The sequence below is a fragment of the Phascolarctos cinereus genome, unplaced genomic scaffold (genome assembly GCF_003287225.1).
Source record: "Phascolarctos cinereus isolate Bilbo 61053 unplaced genomic scaffold, phaCin_HiC Scaffold_3;HRSCAF=262, whole genome shotgun sequence".
Taxonomy (NCBI): Eukaryota; Metazoa; Chordata; class Mammalia; order Diprotodontia; family Phascolarctidae; genus Phascolarctos; species Phascolarctos cinereus.
The window spans coordinates 34,353,045-34,372,072 of NW_027555736.1; the positions used below are offsets into that span (position 1 = coordinate 34,353,045).

Consider the following 19,028-nt stretch of genomic DNA (forward strand, 5'->3'; position numbering starts at 1 on the left):
CAGCTTTCACTGTATCCCAGAATCCCCTCATGGAGAAAGACTGGGGCCTTCTGGACTATGGAGGTCCCCCCCAGCTATCTCAAAGATGGCACCATAGCCACAATGAGTGAGGATTCTTAGTGCCAAGAACCATGGCTGCATCTCTTCCCTTCCGGATGCAATGACATCGGTATAGTCGTCCATGATGACAATGGATACTCCTCCCATTCCATTCCAAAAAGAATGCATGTATTCCTTCTGTATTCTCAGTTTTGTTTGTATATAATGGTCTGTAGTAAGTTTTGATAGTTCTTTTTATTTCTTCAAGTGATTCTTTTTATTTTTTCTGGGTGTTTTTTATGACTTCTATATTTTATTTTGTTAATTTGATTTTGTATCTTTTTAATCTGGTAGGCTACAGGTGTTTCAATTTTGTTAGTCTTTTCAAAGGACCAGCTTTTAGTTTTGTTTATCATTTTTATATTCTTTTTGGTTTCAAATTTAATTTTTTCTCTGCTCACTTTCAGTATTTTTCTACTTGCTTATTTTGAGTTTGTTTATTTTAAAAATGTATTTTTTAATTTAAAAATTAAATTCTTTTTTTTTTCAGTTTTGTTACTATATGATTTAGGGATATTACTTTTCCTCTGAGAACTGCTCTAAGTATATCCTACAAATTTTGGTATTTCATTATTATCATTGCTATTTCTTTATTATCATTGTTTTTCATAGAGTTATTAATTATTTCTATTATTTTTTGAGGGGGTCCATACATTATTTAGGATGTCGTTATTAAGTTTTTATTTCAGTCTGTCTTTGATTGTGTTCCCTGAATTGATTGCTATTCTGATTGCTTTTTGGGTTGTAAAAAATAAGTTTGATATTTTTGCCTTTTTATATTGTTTGCAATATTTCTCTGTCCTAATACATGGTCTGTTTTTTGTAAAAACTGTGTGGTGCTATGAAATATCTGTATTGTTTTGGTTCTCCCATTCCTAAAGTATATTCCATCTCATGGTTTTCTCCATTGTCAAGCAGTATGTTCAATTCTGTAAATTCCCTTTGTTAGGTGTTCCTTTGGGTATCTTTAAGATTGATATTAGTTTCAGGTATGTTGTTCCTTTGAGCAGAGAGGGTATTATTTCTTTGTTCTCCTCTAAGTTTTGTCTGATAGCACAAATGCCATTCTGGCTTTTTTGAATCGACCTAATGCACAGTAAACTTAGTTTCAGCCTCTCATTTTGATTCAGGGAATATTTTTGTGTTTTAGATGTGTTTCTTGTCAGCAAAAGATTGTGGAATTTGTTTCCTTCTCCATTATTCCACTCAGTTTCTTTTTATTGGAATGTTTAATCCTTTCACATTTAAAATTTTGAGAATTAGGCTGATGTTTTCCACCATTTGCTTCTCTAGTATTACTTTTTTTTTTGTTCACTTTTGCTCTTTTAAGTTAGTACTTTGTACCTACATTGTATTAATACCCTTGTGTTAAGATTTGTTTCATGCACTCTGGGTAATCCTCTCTGCACAGGCTTTCTTTCATTGTAATTGAATTTTTTTCAATTAAGCAGTATTTCTTTTTTTCTTCTTCCTCCCCTCTGCTCCCAAATGAATAAAAAGGAAAGAAAAAGAAGACCCTCATAGCAAATATGCATAATCAAAACAAATTCCTACATTAGCTGTGTTCAAAAATTTGCTTCACATTCTGCATTTTGAGTCCATGACACCTGTATTAGGATGTGCTTAGCATGCTGCATCTTTGGTCCTCTGGAATTGCAATTGGTCATTGCACTGATCAGAGTTCTCCAGTCTTTTCAAGCCGTCTTTCTTTATAATGTAATTGTACACATTGTTTTCCTGGTTCTCTTCATTTTGTGTCAGTTCACACAAGTATTCCTATCATTTCTTATGGTGCAATAATATTCCATTACATTCATATACTTAATTTGTTCAGGTTTTCCCCAATTTATAAACACTTTCTTATTTTGAGTTCTTTGCTACTACAAAAAAATGGCTGCTGTATTTTTTTAATGTATGAATCTTTTCCCCTTTTAAAAATTTCTTTGAAGAACAGGTCCAATAGTGGCATCCCTAGGTTAAAGGATAAGCACAGTTTAGTGAATTTTAAGGACATAGTTAGGAATTGCTTTCCAGAATTGCTCAACCAGTTCATAATTCTACCAGTACTACATTCTTGTGCCTGTTTTCCTGCAGCCTCTCCAACATTTGTTATTTTCCTCTTTTGTAATATTTATGATTTGGAGCATTTTTTCAATTGATTATTGATAGATTAGATTTTTTTTCCCTTTGAAAGCTTCCTATTCATACCATTTGGCCATTTATTTATTGGGAAATGAAACATAGTCTTATAAAATGTGAATCTCTTCCTTTTATATTTTGGTTATACCACCTTTATAAGAAAAACTTTTTTGCAAATTTTCCCCCATTTACTTCCTACAGGCTTTTTCCTTTTTCTTCACTTCCTCCTTTCCATTTATCAACCACTTCTTGGATTTGGTTGGGGGAGGGGAAGTGATTTTTCATTATTAATTGTTTTCTTTATCTTATTTAGTTAGTTCTTCCCCTTGTTACCTCTGTTTTCTACTCGTGATTAAATAATTAGTTCAAATCTTCCTTTTCTTTCTTTTTTTACCTTTTTCTCTTCATTAATTCTCTGCTTATTATAATTATTAATGTTGAACTTTTATTCCCTGATTCAGGGCCTATATTCTTACTTTTTCCTTCATTAGTCTTATGTTCATCATAGATTTAAAGCTTCTGATGTATCAAGTTTGACCTCCCTATTCTTACCAATTTGTTATTTTCTTTTTAGCTTTTTCTCCATCATTCATTTTAATCAGCTGATGAATGAAAAAAATGAAGATAGAAGTGGTATATCATGATAGAAAATAATCTGTATCCCAACTCATATGGTCCAGTTCATTTCTTTGTCCATGTTCTCCCTCCCTTCTGGGTGCCCATTGCCCCAGGAGCTCAAATTTCTCATCTGTTAGCCAGGATGTTATCTGTGGTGGCACAGTCCTCTTCCAGACAAAGTGATGTCCCCATGCACCAACTCCCTTGGGCTCTTTCATCTATCATTACAGACATATATATCTCTTCCCTCATGGGAGAACTTTCTAAAGGGACCCTCTGCTCCTTTTAGATTGAAACCCCCATTTCATCCTCTGGTTTTAGTAGCCTTCTTTTGCCTCCTCTTCTGTTCTCTTGCAGCCCCTCTCTTTGTGAGGACAATAGGAGTTACTGTCTGTTTTTCATTGTTGAGTCTTGACTTCCTTATAGTACATTACACTTTCCCTCCTCCCCTTGCCTCCTTTCCTCCTGTCTGTGGCTTTGACCCACAGAATACTTTGAGTTGCTTTTAAGGGCTTGAGGCTTAAGTCTGTGGTGCTTCGCTTTGGTTTCTCCATCTTTTTCTATTTCTTTAGATTCCACTTTTATCGTTTTGTACTTAAAAATCCTTTGGTGACACACATGTGTTTTCATTTTCTCCTACAGATCAATCTTTGTGTTTCTATTTTCTTAAAATAATGTCTGGAGATGGAGTGATTTATTTCATTACTTCTTTCTTCAAAGTTGTATTTGCTAACTTTCGTTGTGTTTCTGGTGTTTGCAGTCCAGTGGTCTGTTCAATTCTGTTTATTTTTTTCAAGAATTCTTCAGATATCTCTCTTATTGAAAACCCATCTTTTTTGCAAGTTGCCTCATTTGGGTTGCACCTTGAATAGAAGGAATACAGAGTACTAGTCTGTCAAAGAGACTATAAAATTCTCTTAATACATATTAAAAGGCAAAAAAAAAGGAATAAAGAAATAAAGAATCCTGTGGAATCTCAATAGAGCACAGAATAAGCTGCCTGGTATCTTGCAAATCTGATCAAAAAGCCTTTATACCATAAAGGATGAAGCTGCTTGATATATATTCTCAAAGCTATCGATTATAGATAATAGCCACAGAGAAGGAAGAAAAACAGCAGCTGAGGAATCTAGGAATTTACAGGAGAAAAAAATCCAAGAAAGGAATTAATAATAAAACCTATGATTTCCACTTATCTATACACAAATCACAAAAATTTAGAGATTTAAAGAGAAAAATTAGGGGTCCTGACACTAGGGGCAAATTTGAAGTTATAGGTATTCCTGAGAATTGGTAGGATGGAAACCTATGGCTAGACTGCCTCTGGACCGATATACCTTATTCAAGAAAAGGATGATGGGGAAAAGGAGGAGTGGGCAACATTATATATTTAAAAGGTATATTCATTTGAGGAAATCTAGGAACCAGAAAGGGAGAGCAGAGTATTCGGGTGAAGATAAAAGAGGGAGAAACAAAAGTGATTCTGTTATTGGCATATACTACACACCACCTGCACATAAAAGGAATCTGATGAGGGGTTTGAGATATGGATCCTGGGCTCAGAAGAGAAACATGATATAGTAGTGACTAAGGAGTTCAGTTCCAGAGCTCTGCTGGAACTCTGAGTCTTCCAGAAGCAGAGCCCCTGATCACTTCTTGACATGCCTTAATGATCATTTTAAACTTCCAAAGAGGTAGGGACCACCAGGTCAAAATTCTTTCTGAATGATTCTCATTAATGAGGAGGAAGTTGTTGGGCTGGAAAAGATGGAAACCTTGGGGGAAAGCAACTTGCCTATCCTTGAGCTTTTGACAGACGAAAGGAAGCTGTATTTCAGAGAGTGTAGATGAAAGATGGGAGTGCTTTAGGGGAAGTCTGCCCTGGGCAGCATTGGAGATGCTCCTGAATGAAGTTCTGAAAACACAAGGGGAAAGAGGGCCTTTCGGTGAGGATGTCTTCAGAGACAGAAGTAGATGCATAGACAGTTTATTTTTAAAAAAGAATGTTCAGAAAATGGAAGCTAAGCCAGGGAACAGAAGAAGTAATGCATGAGCATGGCCTTGCACATAGAATAGTCTCAGGAGTGCTGACACTCACATTGAGCTTAGGCTGATGGGAGAAGCTAAGGAACACGCAAAAGGGATGGTTTTAGCTTTGTTAGGGGAAGAAGGAGGGCCAAAGAAGGGAAGAAGGGGTGGGACCCTTGAACTGGGGCGTGGGACAATGCTTACTGACCTCAGGGAAAAGGATTACTGTTGACTTCTTATTTTGTTTGTTTTCTTTGTGAAGGAGAATGACCTTTATGCTGGAAATTACAGGATGAAAATTACTGACAGGGAGTTGATACCCTTGATAAGAAAGGAAATAGTTAAGTCACCTAGCTAAAAAGAATTACATCCTTGGGCCCTGAAATAACTGGCCAATGTGATTGTTGAGTTATTCTCAATGATGTTTGAAAGATTGTGGAAGATCACGTAGTGTAAAAAGATCATGCTGTCACAAGATAGGAGAAGGGAAGAATGGCCCAATGTTCAAAAAGAGAGCAACCTTCCAACTATAGATCTGTAGACCTGACATGAGAAAAATCTAGAATGGATCGTTGAAGGGATGGTCAGGAGATGAGGATCACAAACAGCCAGCATGGCCTCATCTAACCCCCTTTATTGAAGAACTTCTAAACTGGTAGGTAAGAGAAACACTGTGGACAGAGCTTAACTGTATTTTAGTAAGGCTTTTGCAACAATGACAATAATCATTCAGATGGATTCAAAATTGATTGTCATAAAAACCCCTAAGTGGCTGAGCAGGATTAGAACTCGAGTCTTCCTGATTCCAGGCCCAGTGTGATATCCACTACCATAATTGAGATGATTGGTAACTTTGGAGAGAGCAATTTAAGTGAATTGATGAGGTTAACAGCCAGGTTGCTAGAGGTAGTGGAGTTAGTGAGAAGAAAGCAATTGGAAACGGCATCATTGTAACAAAAGAGCTAGGAGAACAGGCTGCTTATGCTGTTCACAGTGTTTTCCTGCTCTAGATCAGTCTGAAGCTTTAGAAACATGGTTTTATCCATTTAACTGTTCAAATTCTACTTCAAGAAAACTGATTGTTCATCACAACCACAAGAGATTTCCTTCCTTAGGATTCAGGATGTTGAGACCAGTTCATTTTCCAGACCTACTTGAGGTCCACTCACACAGCCAAGTGGCCTTTTAATAAGTGGCTCGGTGAGTACAAAACCAGACCAAAGGGTATTCAGTGTCTCAATGAGAATTTTCAGCAAGCCAAGAGACAGTTTTGAGCTAAAGAACTTCTTTCCCTTACGGGTTGTTAGGCTTCTCATCTTCTCAGCCACCATCCTGTATTGGCTCAGACTCTGAACTCCATATTTCTCACTCCTTGTAGCAACATGGACTAGTGAAGTGAGTGTGGGATTTGAAGTCAGAGGATCTTGGGGTGAATCCCAGCTCAGCTCCTTTACTGCTTGTGTGATGTGAGACATGTCACTTCACCTTCATAACCCAAGTTTGTTCATTGGTAAAGTGAGGATGCCACACTGTCGGCCCTATGAGTTATCTACCATTTAAAATCTATGATCTCATCTGATGACTAGACCATGTTCATATCTTAGATCTGTAGGCTTTTTGAGCCAGAAAGGGCCTCGACGCTCTTCTAGTTTGATAGTGTTATTATACAATGGATGATGAACCTAAGCCCCAGAGAAATGCCATTTCCTCAGTGTCACACAGCTATTTAGTGAGAAATCTAGGAATCTAGTTCTTGACTTCTAGCCCTGCGTTCTTGGGCATTGAGTACATTTACAGTTGGCAGTCACTGAAGTACCTGGAGGAGGTATTTCTAATAGGCAGCCAGTCTCATTCAAAGTCTGTGATTTCCTCTTAGTGTCACCATTTCCCTGATATCTGATAGCCATCCTGAGACCCACCATGGGGTGGGAGTTGTCCATTGACTTTGGCAATTTTTCAGAAATCCTGAACCCCTTGTAAGATAATTTGCTACAATATCTTACATATATTAAAAGAGAGTCAGTAAAAAGGGAGTGGTTAGAGGTTCAGCTTTAGAGTCAGGAATAACTGGGTTCTAGACCAGCTTCTTACTTAATACTTACTTATACAGCTTACTTACTTATACTTACTTATACTTGCTCTGTAATAGTAGGTCAGGCACTTAACCTCTTGGTGTTTCAGTCACTTTTCTAAGACTCTAAGTTGGGTGGGAAACCTGTGGCCCTCCAGGTCCCCAGGTGCAGCCCTTTGACTGAATCCAAACTTCACAGAACAAATCCCCTCAATAAAGGTTCAGTAAGACGTGGACTCAGTCAAAAGGCCCAGGACCTAGAAGGACACATGTGGCCCCGAAGCCGCAGGTTCCCTACCCCTGCTATAGACAAGCCAGTCAGCACCATTGTAGGAAGTGCCCCTCCCAGCTGTTCCCCAGAACTCCGTCTGTAGGTGCCCTCTGTGTCCCTCAGTTCTCTATCTGGAGATGGACAGCAGGTTCCTTTAGGAGTCTTCTGAAGTTGTGGTGGGTCATCGTGCTGAGCAGAGTTGGTGTTCTGCCACTACAAAAAGAGGGAGCAGACCTTTTCCTGGACCTCTCTCTGGCCTTAAAGAGGTGGCGTACCTTCAGCCTCTGCTCAGGATGCCTTCAGTGCCTGATGGCTCTGTTATTTTTCCTCTCTCTTCTGCAGCTCAGGCCCTCTTGCCCTTCTGCCACTGATTTTTTTCTGTCCTGGGAGAGGATAAAGAAGCCAGCCCAATTGCTGCGGCTTCTCAGCTCATCCTCTCATTTTCCTTTACAGATGGTCTAAGTTCTAAGGTCTTCCCTCCCAGACTGATATATTCTTTTTTTTTTTTTGGATTAGGTAAAGAGGCCCTTATCTGTCTCATTTCTTATCTAGCTTTAATCCCTAAATGGGCTTTGCCTCAGTCAAACTGAGACCTGTTAAAGACCTAAGCTTAAAAAAGCCAAGGTCTTCCACTGCATTCTGGGCCATTTCCCATTGTCCTGGTCTGGCCACTGGACCCACATGGCTCCAGAGGAGAAAGTGAGGCTGGTGACTTTGCGCAGGCCTCCCTCACTTAAATCCAATTGACGTTCATGTCATGGCATCACTTCCTTGAGGTCTTGGTCCTCTTGAGAACAATGGACAAAGAACAACAGGTTCTTTTAAGAATTCTCCAGCACGACTCAGGTCCGTCACAAATCACTCTCAAGGCTGAGAGGAAATTTTTGTCCCACTGAATTATAAAAACTTGAGTTTGCCAATGAGTTCTTAAACTCGTAATACGAAAGAGCAATTCGTTATTGGCAAAGGATACCGTGCCAGCCACAAAAAAAGTTTGGGAACCAGTGGTGTAGATTGATTGGGATTGAATTTGTTGCTGATTACTGTTGTCTTGAAGAACTGAGCTTAGGAATGGGGGATCAGTTGCAAAGTTGGCCATATTTTCAACATTAGAGATCACCAGGGCTAAAACCAAAAATGGGCTCTCAGAAAGGGGCATGAGATTGGTTTGCAGTACAGTAAAACCTCTCCCTGGACCTCAGTTTTTCTTTATGTGAAATGAGGAGGTTGAGCTAAGCAATCTCTGAGGTCCCTTTCAGTTCCTAAGTGTTATTATTATCCTTACAGAAAACTGGTATTTTTTAAAAGTTATTTTGCCCACAATTCATGTCTTCTAAATCTAGAAACTCTGTAAGAGAACTTGTATGGAGTTCTTTTCCACTAAAGTAAACCATGTTCTAATTCAGGCATTATTTTTATTCTTACTTAGACCTTACCTAGATTCCAGATTATAGATTGTATGTGTGGTTTATATGAGAGGGGAATAAAATTATGCTGGTAACTATTAAAAATATTAAAATCAGTAAGTTTTATTAATACCTCTTTTTTATATCACATTCATTTATAAACATGCCCAATCCTAGCTTCGTCTCAATAAGACTTCCTTTGTCTCAAAGATTAAAAAAAAAAGGCTGTAAGCAAAACTGATAGTTCATAACCATAGTCTTCCTCTCTCCCTTGAAAGGGGGGGAGGTACTTTTGTCATTTTTTTTTCAGGGCAAAGCTGAACAATGATCAGTTACATTTTGTTGTTTATTCTGTTTGCTTTGTCATTGTGTATATTGTTTTCCTGATTCTTCACTTTGCATTGTGCTCATCTTCATTGCTGTGAATTCCTCATATTCCTCATTTCTTTCAGTGCAGTAATAGTTAATTGTTCCCATGCTCCCTGCTGCTTTTAGACAGTTGCCAGTTGATGGATGCCGGCTTAGTTTCCACATCTTTGCTACCAGGAAAAGTGTTTCTGTAGTTATTTTGATGTTTGTATGCCTTGTGTGTAATGTGTGTATACATTAAGTTTTAGAGCAAAAGCCTTGACAAGCAGTGAGATCTTATGACATTATAATAAATGGTGAGACTATCTCATTTTCTATAGGAAATCTCAGGATGGACTTAGTTTATATCAAGCAGCTGTCCATTTTGGAAATCCTTTAAAAAGATGTGCTGGCAATTCCCGAGAGATCTAGTAATGCAATTATATTATTAAGTGCACTGACTTAAGTAGCTCTAGCCTTAACATATCCCTGTACTATAACTAAAAACTTTCACAAATATGGACAAGCATTTAGCCTTATGTTAAGTGGAACACCACTGTCACTTATGGAAAAAGATGACGGTAGAGTTTCATGTCTCTAATTCTGTTTGGTTCAGCTATATTTTTCTTAATTTCACTACTGAATTTTACTTAAATTATGATTTTTGAATGCCTAAATCCAATCCAGTAACACCAACAAATTTGGCATTAAATATCTATTTAAATTTAAAACTTAACTAATTTAAAGGCTATGTTATTTTAACTATATGTTGAATACCTGTCTTACTGTTAAGTTTAGAGAGACATTTTGACAAGAATGTTATACTGGGAGTGAGAAGTAGGCAGTACCACCCCCTGGAGGGGTGCTGGACTGATTCAGGGTGCCTCAGGTGCAATTGGGAGTGGTGGAAGCATAAGGAAAGAAGAGAAGATAAGAAAATTTTGGAAAGTCGCTCTTACGTGTTTCATCTGTTGTGTAACAGAGTTGAAGTCATAGTGATTATATTATTTTCAAAATAAACACACAAAATGCAAATTATAACCCATCAGTGGTCAAGTCCACCGACAGGTCCTAACAAGCAAAGTGTTGGCAGGTGAGCATGTCACGCATTGTCAGGAAGTCCAGCATGTATCCGCAGGAATACGTGGGTGTAATGTTGTTTATAACATGGTACTTATATGGTTACATGACACAGTGTTGCATCATCAAAATTTCAATGCAGGAAAAACCTCACAAATTTACAATAAATTATTAAATTTAAGATGCATCATTTTAAAGAATATCTATTTTATATTTTTTGAAGTGATACAAATTAAAAAAAAAACCCTTTGAAGAAAGTAGATTTCCGGGGGGTGCTGAGTAATTTTTTTTTGAAGGAGCCAAATAAGTTTGTGAGCCTCTGACCTACTGTCACAGATCTGGAGCTGGAAGGACACCTCAAAGGCCATAAACCCGCTGCCTCATTTTACAGGTGAGGCAAGTGGCCTTTAAAGAGGACGCACCACTTTGTCCCTAGGTGTGTGTGAGCAGCCAAGCTGAGGTTCGAGCTCTTCCAGCTCTTTGCCCCTGCCTCACATTGGCTCTGTATCAAAGGTTTTATTCATCCTTCCTCTAGCTCTGTTACTGAGCTGCTAAGATGTATGGGGAATAGAGTGAGCCACCCCTGCCTGGGACACTGGTGGTGTGGCCCTGGGCCTGGTACTGACTGTGTCCAAGCCTTGATTTCCTCCTTCATAAAATAAGGGTGATGATAATAGGATTGTTGAGGGCTCACTGCGATAGCTCCTGTAAAGCTCTAGGAAACCTCTCTGTCTTCTCTGAAGAAGTTTCCTCCTTGATAGAATGGAGGTGGTCACAGCTACAATATGCGATGACTAACTTGGATAGACTTAGCTCTTCTCAGCAATGCAAGGATCTAAGACATCTCCAGGGGTCTCATGGTGGAAAGAGCTATTCACATTCAGAGAGGAAAATGTGGAGTCTGGATCTAGATCAAAACATACTGTTGAGTCTTTTTTTCCTTCTGTTTTGTTTCTTCTTCTTTGTGGTTCCTCCTATTGGTTCTGATTTTTCTTTACAGCATGACTCATGTGAAAATATGTTTAATAAGAATGTATATGTAGAGCCTATGCCATAAGCTGTCTTGGGGAGGGGGGAAGGGAAGGAGTGGGAGAAAATTGGCAACTCAGAAGCTTATGGAGGTGAATGTTGAAAACTAAAAATAAATTAATTAAAAGTTAAAAAAAAAGAGGTTTTCTCTTTGATAGAATGGGGACAGTCACAGCTGGAGTTTGTGACCCCGACTCAGTAGTGATGAGATCCTAGAGAGGGGTGGGGGGGAAGGAGGCCCAGGGCAGGACGGCTCTAAGGGACTTGTAATGCAGGAGCAGTATCTGTGCAAAAACACAACTCCTCGGTCCATTTGGCACTTGAGCGGCGTTGTTTACAATAACTTGCCACCCTCCCCTCATCTGCCAAAGTCAGAGCCATAAATTACAGTGCTCGCTCTGTCTCATGCTACATGGCTCCCTATTGCTTCTGGCCTTTGTAAACATCCTCTGTGTGCATTCCCCTGGTGCCTGCCCAAGAGGCCAGCCTCTGTCCAAGGTGCTCTTTCCTGCCTGAACTTGAAGCCCCCAGCTGTTTTCACATCTCAGTACTAATGCTGCCTCCTCCAAGTAGTCTTTCTTGATTCCCATAGTTTAATGCTAACCCTCACCCTACCTCCTGCAAAATCAACTACTTTATATTTATTTATCTGTGTATACTGAAGCAGCTACTCATATTAACATTTATCTAATACTTTTAAGATTTGCAAAGAACTTTATGTGTATTATCTCATTTGATCCTTACAGTACTGGGAGGCAGGTGCTGTTATTAGCCCTGTTTCACAGGTGAGGAAACTGAAGCTGAGAGATTAATTTGCGCCTCTCACAGCTAGTGTCTGAGGCAGGATTTAAATTCAGGTTTTCCTGATTCCAAGTCCAGCATTGTAGATACGAAACCACCTGGGAAGAACTATTTCCTTTTTTGCCTTCTTACCTCGTTTGGAGTGCGGTCCCTGGATCATAGCGGGCTCAGGAAGTTCATTGAAAGCTTATTGAGTTAAATTGCATTGTTTTCATTCTCTAGAGACTGTTTTATTAGATTATGTACAGCCTTGCTGTGTTACTGGAAGAATATTATTGTTAAAAATCCTTACCCTGCTTCTTTACTTTTACTTTGGTGTACAAATCTGCATTTTTTCTTACTATTTAGCTTTTTCATGCCCACAAATCTAAATTGATTTCCTCTGACCCATAATTAGCATGCATTATTTTCATGTTTTATGAGCTCCTTACTGATTAGTAGTTTATTTAATACTTTTCGTTTTTAAAAATTCTGTTCCTTATGCCTACTCCTTCTGTAGCTGTCTGGGAGGCCTCATAGTGAGAAGTGAGATTTTCCATTTTCAGCATCCATCTTTCCTTTATTCTCCAGGAAGAGAGCCTGACAAATGAAGTCCCCGTTAATGGATTGCTGTGGTGGCTCCTGTCATCAGTTGATGGACTGATGATGCCTTTCACCTGCTGGTCCAGGCAAGCTGGAGCCAAGCTGAGCAGTAGCTAAGGACATTGTCTCAGATGCTTCAAGGCTTTGGCACGTAGCCAGTGTAAACAAAAATACTGGAAAGTGTCTGAACAAGTTGCTGCTGCTGTTCCCTTTTAATTTAAAAAAAAAGTTCTCAAAGTTAAATGACTCTTCTTGGGTGTGTTGTTATTATTTTTTGCATATTGTACCTCACAAGGTACATAAAGTTATTCTGTACCTGAAGTATCTTGTAGGATTTTAACATGCTTGCACATTTAATAACAATTTCTAAAAATGTCCTACTTTTGTGGGACAACATGAAAAAATTTTTTTCATTTCTCCTTATGATTCTGACAGCAGTAACAGGGCTTTATGTTAATATCATTCTTTCCAATTACGAGGTACTTTCTCACTGTGACATTAGGCAAATGTCTTTATCACTTTTTTATATATGAATAAACTGAAGCTCAGAAAGGTTGATGGACTTGCTCAGGATTGCAGGGTTCATATAAGTGACAGACTGGGAGTACTAGAACCTGAGGCTTCTCTCTTAATTTACTGGGCTTTTGTGAAACCATGCCACACTGCCCCTCTAAAGCACCCTGCAAACAGATGGTCCGGATGGTGCTGCTGATCTCCTACCACTTATGTGTATGAAGAGCCGAATGGTCAATAAGTAGATCACTTTGTACCATTTTAAAAACACTGATTTTACATGTGTAAAAAAGCCATACAAATGGGATTAAGATTTAAAGTCACATTGGTAGATGATAATAGCTGTGTTGCAAGCAGTTTCTCATGACAAATCCCTGTTTTCTCCTAGGGCAAAGGAGTATGAGAGCTTAATGGAAGCAAAAGGCCCTGGCTCTGACTCACCTTATAAAGCAAAGTAAGTGTTTTCTCGAGAAGCTGGGTTAAGGACCTGCATGTGACAGCCATGCGTCTGCATTTGTTGCTTAGTGCTTCTATGTCAGTCACGTTCCTCTTTTAATGCATCATTTCCCTGCAAAGTGAGTCTGAGTCTGGTCAGGTGTTCTTAGCCTTTCCGGTGGGGGTAAGAGGTTGAAGTTTTATTGGAAAGTGATCATTCAGGTAAGAAGCCAGCATTTGTTTCTATTCTATAAATGAAAAATCATTCCACTAAGAATACAAGTTCTCAATCCATTCCTGAGAGCAGCCTATTGTAGCAGGAACACTAATGAGCATAGTCGAGTCGAGAAAACTGGATTTGAGACAGGGCTAGAGTCTGCTGCTCAGTCCCCTGCCCTTGTCTCCAGCTCTCTAAGAGTCCTCCTTCACTGGGCAGTGGGTGGGCTTGGGTGGGCCACCTGAGGGTGGCCATGGCAGGGGCAGTGAACAGAGCCACCTCTGTGGGCCTTGGGATGCTCCCAACCAGGTGACTTCACGACGCAGCCAGGACTAGAGGGGCGAAGCTGCCCTCAGAGCACTGAATTTTTTAAAAAGACTTTATTTCTGCATATGGCATAGAAGATGAGCTCTGCTGCCATGAACACTGTGCCTGGTATTCTGTTGGCCATTAACCAGCTTCGGGATCTTGCAGGAGATCTGTTAAAAAGATGAGCCGTTGTCCAGGATCTAGGATGTCTGCCAGGCCTTATTTTGTTATGGACCACCCCAGTCCTCCATTTGTCCACTCAGCTCTACTAGCTGTCCGCTACTTGGCAGAATGCCATGCTAACAGAGAAGAGAGGAAAGGTGAACGGAGTATGATGTTGAGCTTACAAAGACTGGTGCTGCAGGAGCAACAGCGTCCTTCAGTCATCCACCATGGCTGATGCCAGTTGTGTCATGGGAAGGGAAGCTGTTGTTTGTTTGTTTCTTTTAAACTACACACAAGCTTCCAGAGCAGTGGTTTTGCATATGGATGGCCTTGATGGGTCCTCAGGGGAAATCTTTGTGCAGAGGCCTTGTTAAAAATGAAAGGAGTTTACTTAGTTTTACATTTCAGATGGCTGTTCAGAGATATTCAGATTTGAAAGCAGAGGCTTTGGCAACAGCAATAGCATCAGCCAGAGCTAGGAAAGCACACACAGCAAGTTGTGAAAAGTGAAACAGAAGAAGAAATGCTGGTCCCAGTCCAAGATACTCCTGTAGAAGCAGAACAGAAAATAGACCTACCTGATTATCTGCCAGAGCATGAGAGTGCTGGAAAGGACCCAGAGGAAACACTGGGTCCCGCCTAGAAGGCGGAGCCAGCCCCTCAGGCACAGCCACAAAACTCTCTCCCTGTCCTTTTACTAGTGACTTGAATCTGGGGCCCTGGAGCTGTGTGCATCAGCAGAGTGGCCAGTTTTCCATTGCCGTGGTTAACTGTGACGCGCAGTGTGCAATGAGTTATGGTGAAAAGTTTTTAGATTGCACAATTATGCATGCTGCATTTTATCTTATTGGATGTGTAACCTATTAGGTGGTTGAAGGGACAGAAGCCTCAGAGGGGATTGCTTTATTTGTGGAGGGGATTTCTTGGTGGTGTTTTCCCGTGTTTTATTGCTTCACTTTATATCTGTCTGTCTGCTATTAAAACAAAACCTTTGTGCGTGTGCAGCTTTAGATTTTACTTCATATGAAACATGTGATTACGCAAACTCTCGACTCAAGTCTTAGGACTCTGTTTATCTTAAGTTTTATCTTAAGTTCTACCTGAATCATTAAATTTTTATTGGGGGGGGAGTGGTTAAGATCGGGGTGTTAGAGGGTTCCTTGTTTCTAATGAAGGATATTGGTTTGGGTAGTCTTTACCAGGAAGCCAGAGGAAAATATACCTGTTTATTCTTTCCCTTTTTTCACCTCTTTTGTTTTTGCCAGTCATCTTTGCAGAAGCTTAATTTTCAGTAGCATTTTGTATATTAGAATTTTGAACATATAGATCCATAAGACACATTTTAAATCATTTTGTTCCCCCTAAAACATTGATGTTTTTATATGATTAACAGAGAATTGAGTAGAAGAAACTGTGACTATGCTATGCTCCTTTCAGAGAACACTTATTCATCTATTTATTTATTTATTTATTTGCTTGCCTGTTTACCTACTCATGTATTTATTTATTTAGTTGTTTAGTTATTTAGTTATGAGGCAGTTGGGGTTAAGTGACTTGCCTAGACTCACACAGCTAGTGAGTGTTATGTGTCTGAGGTTGGATTTCAACTCAGGTCCTCCTGACTCCAGGGCTGTTACTCTATCCACTGCGCCACCTAGCTGCCCCTCAAATAATATTTAACTGAGTGTGATGGCATACAGTTGACATTGACTGCTATTTAGTTAGGCTCAAATCGGATCTGGAGAGTTCTAATTTGTTCAAGTGATGTCCACTGTAGTCTTGCCTTCAGCAGGAAATGGCTGATCGGCCTTAGTTTATAATTGTACATTATCCCTGATTAGCAAAAATCACAGGAGTTAAAGCTGATGGGAACTTAAGAAACAGCCCAGTGGAATGAAGGCCCATCATGCCCCAGTGCTCCTGCAGAACATTCCGCACTTCAGCACCAACTGCTGGGCAGATGTCTACTCAGCAGATGTTTCCTTCTATCACCACTTTTTGAATTCCTCATGCACTCACATTAGTGGTTATGCTACAGGGTAGAGCTGAGGGAGGGAAGGACCCAAACAGTTACCAGCTGTAGATCAAAGCAGCTTTTGTGGGAAAAGGCCTTGGCCTGTTAATCTGTCTCATCGTGTCCATATAATTTTGGCAAAGGTAAAACCAGTTTGGTTTTGGTTTTGGTTTTGTAAATATGATCTAAGGCATGTACCAGTACTTAATGAAGCTTCTGAACTGTTGGGAAACTGAGGAGTATGGCTGACAAACTTCAGTGCTGTTGAAGGGCTTGAAGATGCCACTAGCATCTCTTTCTGGCAACATTTGCATCTCTTACTACTTGGAACTACAGTGAACATTTAGCTGGGCAGCCTTCTTCCTCACCTCGACTCACTTCTAACAATTAAGAACATTCAGGGTACCAGAGGAGAGCTGTTCTGAAATCGGTGCCACTAATGGAAGTCTTGAGTTCATTCATCTGAAGGAGTGAGAGAAAGGCTGATTTGCAGGCCAGCTGTTTGTAGAGGGGTTTTTTGTTTGTTGTTATTTGTTTTGTAAGTGTATCTAGTCTTTGATTCAGGTAACACCTGCAGACAGAAAATAAAAACTTTAAGGAGTATATAATACAACTTGCTACCTACCTAGACTGTTACCAGACCAGATGTGTTTTGGTTTTTTTTTAAACAATCATCCTTTCTGTAGCCTCGAATGCAAAGTTTACTTTTCTGTATTCATAACTGTTTGCATTTTCTTTTGCATTACAAAGACATCTTCCTTGTTAAATAATGACATCCCTTTGATAGTAATGGTTTAGTACAAGTAGGTGGTAGGGTTTTGATGTTTGTGTGTTTAAATTCCAAGTATGCTTCTTTGTATTGCATTCTAAATATTTGTATATCCAATTCTAAGTATTGCAGATCTTGTAGCTTGTACTTAAGGCATCTGTAAAGCATTTCTTTTTTTGTGTTTTGTTTTGTTTTGTTTGTTTTTGGCTAGGCAATGGGGTTAAGTGACTTGCCCAGGGTCACACAGCTAGTAAGTGTTATGTGTCTGAGGGCGGATTTGAACTCAGGTCCTTCTGAATTCAGGGCCGGTGCTCTATTCACTGCGCCACCTAGCTGCCCCAAAGCATTTCTTTTTTAAAAAAATATATTATAAAATAATAGAAAGTAATGTAACTAAAAGTGAAAAAAAAAAAGATATGAGTCCTAGCTCTGATACCTCTTTTCTCTTAAGCAAATCACTTAAACTTTCTAAGCTCAATTTTTCAACCTTTGTAAAATGAGGTTGATCTACTAGAATGATCTATTTCAGAGGGTTGTTAGCCAAGTCCTTTGTAAACTGTAAAGTTCTATAGAAAAATAAGGGTTTTTCAAATTGTTCTTAGAGGCATTTTAATGCCATTTACAAGCAGACCTAGGAAATGAGCAGCCAGGGTCTTAGCTGTCAATGTATTGTAGACAGTTCCAAAGGGTAAGGATAGCTTTGTTAAGTTTAAAAGACAGACAAAAACAAGGCTGAGTCTAAGCCAGGTGACACGAAGAAATGAAGGTGACAGCCACTTGTTCTAGGTACCCTTGGAATAGCCCTGTCAAGAAACCCAGCAACAACAGTATTCATCTATTTTGGTCAAATGCTTATAAAGGCCTCTTTTAACTGGGAAGTGAAAGCAAGAAAGAGAAAGTAGTTTATATGTAAATATATGGTTTTTGATATTTCATCATATAGCTATCTATAACTGATTTTTTAGCTCCTAGTTATTGCAGTGTGTTAGATACTGAATGATTTGTTAGATATATATGCTTAATCATTCTAGGATAAAATAACTTTTTAGACTGCTACATTAAAATGTGATTTTTTTTCATTTAGTGTAAAAACTAAAGTCCAACTCTAGTAAACTCATCAGATAATCAGACTGCCACATGAAAGAACTTAATATTGGGGAAGTAAGACATGTGTACTGATAGCTTTGTTATAAAGCTGCTCCCCTCTTAACCCCAGGAGCGTCAGGGACTATGTGTGATCTAGACTGTGCAGGGCCCAGCACGGGCTCCTTCGAGAAGAGGTGCTGCTGGCACACAGTGGATTGGGATACAGAGCTTGCCTTGAATTCCCAAGGGTAGTTTGAGTGGAGCAACTGTGCTCAAAGATTCTTCCAGTCTGTAAAACCGTGGCCTGGTGTCATCCAAGAGCTAGCCTAGCCTCATGATTCCCCCAGGTCTGTACTCTTGGCATTGTCCTCAGCTTTTAACTCTCCCTCACCCCCCATATGCAGTCAGGTACCCATTCTTGTCATTTCTGCCTTGACATCAGCTCTCACATGCAGCCCCTTCCTTCCCCTCACAGAGCTGTCATCTTAGTTCAGGCCCTTGTCACCATTTGCCTAGTAAACACCAGCAGTTTCTAAGTATTTCCACAGGTTCAGGTCTCTCCCCATTCCACTCCAACCTAAGCACTGCAACTGATGTAATTTTTCTTAAGTGCACATCTGATCAAAGGATTCACAGACTTGGTCAACTCCAATAGCTTCCTGAGGCCTCTAGGACAAATATAAACTCCTCCATTAGGTTGTAAAGCCCTGCACAACCTGGCTCTAACCTAGCCCTTTTTGGCTTCTTTGGACATTATTCCCCCTCCTGCATCATGCAGTGTGACCAAACTGGCCTGCTCATTCTCCACCTCCACCTCCATCTCCATCTCCATCTCCGCCTCTACCACCATCTCCATCTCCATCTCCATCTCCGCCTCTACCACCACCTCCATCTCCATCTCCACCTTTACCTCTACCACCTCCATCTCCATTTCCACCTCTGCCACCACCTCCATCTCCGTCTCCGTCTCCATCTCTACCTCTACCACCACCTCCATCTCCATCTCCACCTCTACCACCACCTCCATCTCTGTCTCCATCTCCACCTC

The 19,028-nt window shown here is 39.8% G+C and overlaps 1 protein-coding gene and 1 pseudogene across 1 annotated transcript in view; both read left to right on the forward strand.

Annotated features, from left to right (window-relative positions):
• SCAPER (S-phase cyclin A associated protein in the ER) overlaps window positions 1-19,028 on the forward strand; it is a 415,034-nt gene that overhangs the window by 174,272 nt on the left and 221,734 nt on the right. The window contains 1 exon segment of the mRNA XM_020976028.2: window positions 13,374-13,439. Coding sequence (XP_020831687.2) covers window positions 13,374-13,439 — 66 coding nt within the window.
• LOC110200614 (armadillo repeat-containing protein 1 pseudogene) lies at window positions 13,472-15,040 on the forward strand (annotated as a pseudogene).